Genomic DNA, 7,386 nt, shown 5'->3' with positions numbered 1-7,386 from the left:
TACAACATTGCAGATGGAAGCAACCTGATCCAATGCCTTTACTAAGAAAACAGCACCAATAGAAAAGCATGAAACCTTACTTTGCTTTCAAAAATCATAATGGCTGCAAATTACACTTATTATAAATACATGCATGTATAAATTATACAAGTTACAACAGGTTGTACATTTAAAATCTAATGCTAGAATGATATGAGTGATTGCAAAGCCCCAAGTCTACTTTCACATGAAACTAAAGCAATATCATTGTCTCCCATATTTCACAGACATCAGGAAGGAGCACGCCATTTCTGTGCATCTTTCAAATTGCACAACATCAAGAGGAGCTTCAATCTTCAACTCCAGATAAGCACATTTTCTAATTTCCACAAGTCCCTTCATGCTCCAATCACCAGAATGAGCTATTTTGATAGGGCGAAAGGGTAAAGGATATCTTTTAAGAATGTCTAGCTCCATCGTCATGCAATTGTGCAGGCCTGACATTGGCCTCTTCCTGCAAAAAAAAAAAAAAAAAAAAAAAAATGTAAATAAAGCTGCCATAGGAGCTACCTTCAGAATTTCAGATATTTGTGTCATACAGGTGAACTAACCCGAATACCATAAGGGAAACCAGTTGGTGTGCGGAAGAAATCCATCTGCCCCTGCAACACAGAAGGCCTAAATATTATAATTTCGAAAGGTGATCCAACTTTTATGAATGAAAGAACAGGTAGTGGAATGAAATCATCCAGCACGATTTACAAGCATGATAATCAGTAAACCTAGATTTGAACCCAGAACTTGTCAATTCTGCTGAGATTTATTAAATCGTAGGCGGTCTTTTGCAGCAACAAAGCAACCTTTCAAGCAAAATGATATGAACGTATTGCTGCCAGAAATTCCAGTATTTCAAGCAGCACTTAAGTAATTGTTATATAAAATGTGCATCAGTTTCAAACATACCAGCCCATGCATGCTTTGTTGACCATAGTAACCCTCATGGCTAGGTGCTATTGAGTTCAATTGTCCCTAGAAAGAAGAGAAAAATAAACATTAAAGACTTCAACAGTTATGCTTTGAGAACAAATGGAAAATCATAGTTCAATCTAACTTACAAGTCCTTGAATAGCAGCTGGATTTCCATAGTAATTCTCACGTGTTGGAGCCATCAAATTCAGTTGCACCTTCAAGAAGCAAGAACAAAGGCAAAATTTTACCATCTACTGAGATGAAGTCAACATGTTCTGATAACATTGCATTTCTTACCATTCCTTGCACACCCGGCTGTGTGCCATAGAATCCATCAAGAGTGGTAACTGGTCTGGAGCCTAACTTATCCTGCAAGTGCCAGAAACCACTTAGAATATACATTACAAAAAGTTTAGGCAGGCCTCATATATGGTTTATTATTCAATGTCATTACATCCAAGTAAAAGCAGCTGAAGGCTATCCACTCAATATTTAAATTAATAACTTGCAAGGGAAACAAAGAGCGAGAACTACACCATTTGTTGCAAGCCATCCTGTGACCCAATAGCCATAGCCTCTGCTTCAGTGTTCATCTGTTACACAAGACAAATACAGCTTAGCATGACAAACGAATAACAGAAGAAAGCAACTCACGTATACAATAATACCATCCTACTAAAGACTATACTCCAATATACCTTCCGTTTTTTGGTCGGATTCTTCTTTTTTGTGGCCTTGCTAAAACTTCTGCTAGGACTGCCATCCTCAATGCTGAGAAGCCCATGAGTAGCTGATGTTCCAACTTCCATATGTGTCTTGCAAGCATCATTCACACCAATGCAATTGTTATATGCTTCATCTAGAGCACGGAGGGCGAGATTGTAACTCTCTTGGGATAATGACCCTTCTTCACTTAATTTCATTGCCCGATTACACAAGTGATTATACCGTTGGACTCGAGATGGTACTTGTTCCATCACTTCTCCCATCAAATGCCTCTCTTTGGCATCTTTTGTCCACCGCTTCAATATGTATTGAGGTGGAATCATGGAAAGTCCACAGATTTGGAGAACAATCATTGCATGTCTACAAAGGAAACCTTTGTACTCAAACAAATGGCATATGCAAGAAACTTCTGATTTCATTTCATTCCATGTAACCACAAAGTCTTGATTCTTTTCAAAATCTTGAACCTTGAAAGTTATGATCAGCTCATCTTGTCTTTCTCTCTTAGGATGACAGGCAACAGCACCCAATACCTCAACTTGAAATTTCTTGAACATTGCATGTGTATATAAAGTTGACATATGCTTCTCAAACGGAGATGGAGATTTTAAAGCTGGCTGTTTATTCAATGTATCAGAATCTGCTCTGGCTTCCTCTTCATACCTATCTTGAATGATGGTGTCATATTGCTTTATAAAATCTGACACCGTAGTCTTTTTATGTACATACTTGTCAAAATAAGAATTAACACTCTCGGATCGCTGGACAACTGACATGCCAGCTAAAAAGGAATCCTTCATGTACGTTGGAACCCATAATTTACGGTCATCATAAAGTGAGCGAATCCACTCATCATCCTTATTGAGTTCAAATCTTACAACAAGCTTCTCCCACCTCTTCTCAAATTCTTCATCACTCCATGACCTATAAATACATTTATCAAACTTAGCCATAAAATTCTCATGCTTCTTAATAATATGACCAAGATTCTCTGAAACCTTTCCCAGAATATGCCACAAATGAAAGCAATGGCGAGTATTTGGAAAAATTTCAGAAACAGCTGATTTAATAGCATCATCTTGATCAGTAATGATTACTTTGGGAGCTTGTCCACCCATTGCTTTCAACCAAGTCTGCATTATCCATGAATATGTTGCTGGGGTTTCATCAGAAACAATAGCACATCCAAGCAGCATGAACTGATAGTGTTGATTGACCCCAACAAAAAGAGCAAGAGGCATTTTATACTTGTTTCTAATGTAGGTTGTATCAAAGGAGACCACATCACTAAAACTTACGTAATCATGCCTACTTTTGGCATCAATCCATAATAAACTCTTCAATCGCAAATCATCACTCAGCTCAACAGCATAAAAGAAGTTAGAATTCACATTTTGCATCTGGGTGAAGAAGTCAAGCAACAGCTTAGCATCCCCTGCTTCTAGTAACAAATTGCGGTTTTTATCAAAGGGGATCTTTGCGTCATTTTTTAGCCCAACCACATTTTTATATTCGGCGTAGTTTCTAGCCATAGCAGCGTACATCTTTCTCGTTTGCTCACTGACCGCTTGAGCAGGTAAAAGTTCATGGTTGTGCTCCTTGATAAAACTATGAATCACCCACCTTCCATCTGGCCTCCTTTTTACATGCATGCTTGCTTTGCAGTTCGTCTTACCACATGATCGACGGCCAGTAGCACTTTCAGGTTCTTGCTTATTACATTGTCGAATACGGGGCCGATTGCCTTTGTCATACTCCCTTTTGGTCCCATACCTAGAACATGCAAATTTTGCATCTATGAACTCTCTTGATGTCTTTGAACGACGACTATTTTGAATGGCTGTGTTAAATCCCATTGACCTGGCATATTCCTGGTAAAAAGCATATGCTTCCTGATGAGATACAAATTCCATACCATGTAGAGGCTCTAGATTCACATCTTCCTTATATTCAACCAGATCTGGTGTGATAGAATTCAGAGCTAGTTCCTCTTCAGCATGCACATCTGGAACAACAAGAACAGTCTCTGCATCCCCGCTGTTATCTAATCTGTCTTCTCTGTCCAACAAATTACTATCAGTGGTTAGATCTTCATCTTGCCGATCTTCTTCTTCCCCAGATGGTAGCCTAAGATCTATATCCATGACACCAAACTGCTTCCAACAATAAGCTTCCTGCAATTGCATCAATAGGTAAAAGGCCAAGCCAAAAGGATACAACTTGAACTGCTGAATGTTGACGAATAAAATGAGAATTAAAGAGTAAACCCAATCCAACCCTACCTCCAAAAATAAGGATGTGAGACCCCCAACACAAACAGTGCATTAAAATATAAAGGGGAAGTGAGGGACATAGAGAGAGAAATGAGCTTATGTTTTCTCTTCAAATCTTTTGAGCTTTGCAACATTTGGTTTAGTAAAAGGCAAAGGTTATTGGCTCTCTCCATTTCCCTTCCCCTCTCTTCACCAATTCATATCCAGATATAGTAATATGAATCCATTACTTTCCCTCCCTTTTGTCTCCCTTATAATTCTCTCACCCAAACACATTGTAAGGGTATCCAAAAGGCATTAAGTTAGCATGAAAGCATCTGTTAACAGCGAAATAGGGTCACAGATAGCTTGCAGTTCACAACAGATTGGTAAGACAGTTCAAATAATCATTCAAAATTTTATCACAACTTGCTGCAGTGGGAAGGGATAACTTGCTAGATACCCTCGGAACACCATAGCTAAGACACCATACATATTCGAACTCTCTTACACATGTCAGCGGATCAAAGATTAAAAGCCAGAAATTGCATTGGGAAGGAGGGTGTTCAACCAAAATCAATCAAGCAGACACCATAAAAAGACTATAAAAAAAGCATGTCCTCTACAAAAAGTGATAGAATTACACCATCACTATAGATAAAAACTAACAGATTCAGATACAAAATTGACACAAGTACACCATTACTACAGATAAAATCAAACAAATTCAGCTGGGCAATTGGGCATACGTTCAAATTTCATTGTCGAATCATACATTCATGAATCAAAATGGCATACTAACTGCATGAAGCCTCCATAAACAAATTAAAGCTCATAAATGCACCAACATGATTAAGATTTCACACAAATACATGTTCATCATTAGATTCTTCGAAGCTATTTTCCGGATTAAAATCATCTCATCACTACAAAACAATTACTACTACCGAAATTTCTCCTACCAGAACCTCCAACGTACACATGATTTCATTTTCAGATGATCCAAAACACAAGCATAACAATACAATGAAATGTCAAATGTTAACGACTTGTCAATTTAGTCTCAAATTTTATAAATGTGAATGTCAACTAACTTAATCGTATGAATGCCAACTAATAGTTAAATACTAAAATTCGTCCAAAATATTGAGATCGAATCCCGTCTACATCAACACTATTATACTCATAGCTCATTTCGTAGTTACATCAGTTTGTTCAGTCAGTAGTAATTCCAGTTTAGTAATACTTCAATCGAATCCCCAAAATCACAATTAACAACATTACAAACATCAAATCACGAACAAATTCAACAATTAGGTTAACCTTAGTTCAAAAATTCCTGATCAAAAACCAAAACCAAAACCAAACCAATCAAAATCCAAAAAACAACACAATTCCTCAAATCAAAATCACCATTATAATCAGAATCTAACAATCAAAACACAAATAAGTTGTAATTAATCAGCAAAATTAGAAGAGAGAGAAAGAGGAGAGAGAAAATTAAAAAGAAAGTACTCAGAAAAAAGAGGGATTTTTGAAAGAAAAAAAGAAAAGAGTACCTGAAAAAATTAAAGAGTGAGAAGTGATCTTCTGAAACGGAGTCACGCGAGGGGAGGGAGCGAGTGGAGAGAGAAAATGATTCTGGGAAGTATTTGTTTTTCAGAGCAAAAAAAATTGGGGTTTTAGGGTTTCCTTAACACGCTCTCTAAAATTTCTGAGTTTTGAGGGGAATGAATGAATGATTAGCGCGTGGTCGGTGTATTTGTTGAAGAAGAATTTGCCTTGCTTTTGCGGTGCTGCTCACGGTTTGCTTCTTACGTGTGATTTTTTATGGCGCGTGTTTTACCTTTTTTTTTTTAAAAAAAAGAGTAGTTCTTTTGAAAACTTTTCTCTATTTATGGGAATTTTTTTTAACAACAATGTAAAAAGGAGATTAGCTTCCAATTGACTTGACTGTACAAATAGAACAAGGAGAGAGTTTAGCTCTCTTAGCTACACTAACACAAGACTTAAAGTGAGGATTGGGGGTACAATAAACATGGTTTACTTGACAATGCAAAACAAAAGAATGACAATCATGAACATGAATCATAAGATGCTCCAAACTTGATCTTTTGCGCTTCTTTGACTTGCAAAAATGGAAATTGAGATATGGTTTACCTTTCTTTTTCTTCACCCTTGCCTGTGCGGCCTTCCTTGCAATTTAGTTTAGCTCCAATCAGTTCAGTTTCTAATTTTCTTCTTTCACAAATAATTTATTTCAGCTTTATTCAGCTCAGTTCAACCCTAATCGGTTCACTTCATCAGATGTTTTCAGTAAATCGGAATAGGCCCTAAGTCTGACATGAATTAATGTAATCACGACCACATGTAGCAAGGTTTATCTGTTTTTGAAAGATTTTCTTCTTTTGTCTCTATTTTGTCTCCATCTCTGCCTTCTTTTTTCTCTTTGTCTCGGTTGTGAATATTTGTATGGGCTTCCACTAGTGTGTTTTACTAGTGGTAAACCCCAATAACATTTTAATTGCTTTCAATAAGCAGATCGATCTCATCTTTATGATGATGATTTTTCTGTTGTACTTATCCTGGGTTTCATAATCTCCATAATAATTTAGTGGACCATATAAGTATTTTCACTCAAACGATCATGTATAAGCAAATTTCAAGCCGAATCACTACTAACTCACAGATTTTATGGCTTCAAAAAATGAAGTTTTTAATTAAAGTGATTGTTGATCAAATCTGCGATGTATTTAGTTTAAAGGTATTTATGTACTTGTACTGGAATTCTTGATTTCTTAGGAATTATATGTAAGTGTCGTCTGTTTATATTATACTTCCTCCGTTTTTTTTACTTGACCCGTTTCTTTATCATGTTTGCTAGTGCAAAACTTTAATGATCAATAACTTTAATTCTCCATAAGTAAAAATTATAAAAGTTATATATTATGATGGTACTTATTGAGACGAGTTCAAAAAGATCCCTACACGAATATGTTTTTTATTACAAATTATTCACCAAAAGAGGAGTCATGAATAGTGTAAAAGTCAAATCGGGTCAAGTAAAAAAGAACGGATAAAGTACTAATGAAATCTTTTTTCCTCGTGTCCAAAAAAAATTGTATTTCTTTCTCACAGTATGATAATTGTCAATAGACTTAAAGTCGGCATAACTTGTATTCGAAAAAAAATTCCTTACTTAAACCCAATTCGTACTCCAATGCACCCAACTCAACCTGTACCCAACACAAAATCTCATCATGAGTCTAAGGCCCTGTTCTCTTCAGATTATTTTCAGTTGGGTTCAGTTTTTAACTTCTTTCTCTCATAAAACATTCAGTTCAGTTCAGTCAATTAGAACAAGCCTTAACTACATCTGAATAACTCATTTATCACTTTTTTTCCCTCTCAATCCAATGAATAAAATGGGTATATGTAACAAAAAAAATGGTACTGTACT

General features: G+C 36.3%; 1 protein-coding gene across 2 annotated transcripts; it reads right to left on the bottom strand.

Moving 5' to 3' along the window:
• Positions 1–59: 59 nt before the first annotated feature.
• On the bottom strand, positions 60–5,774 carry LOC145561768 (protein FAR-RED ELONGATED HYPOCOTYL 3-like). Of its 2 annotated transcripts, none has more exons than XM_081621873.1 (8): positions 5,486–5,774; positions 1,647–3,848; positions 1,485–1,541; positions 1,246–1,317; positions 1,095–1,163; positions 943–1,008; positions 591–641; positions 60–493 (listed from the first exon to the last, which is right to left on the bottom strand). In XM_081621873.1, exons 2-8 carry the CDS (start codon positions 3,816–3,818, stop codon positions 437–439), a joined length of 2,544 nt encoding a protein of 847 aa, XP_081477999.1. In that variant the 5' UTR covers positions 3,819–3,848; positions 5,486–5,774; the 3' UTR covers positions 60–436. The 2 variants fall into 2 exon arrangements, with proteins under 2 accessions (XP_081477999.1, XP_081478005.1); XM_081621879.1 differs by lacking the exon at positions 5,486–5,774 and adding an exon at positions 3,957–5,451.
• Between the last annotated feature and the right edge of the window lie 1,612 nt (positions 5,775–7,386).

Source organism: Chenopodium album, chromosome 1 (genome assembly GCF_948465745.1).
Source record: "Chenopodium album chromosome 1, dcCheAlbu1.1, whole genome shotgun sequence".
Taxonomy (NCBI): Eukaryota; Viridiplantae; Streptophyta; class Magnoliopsida; order Caryophyllales; family Amaranthaceae; genus Chenopodium; species Chenopodium album.
This window is presented reverse-complemented; position numbering and strand designations above follow the sequence as displayed.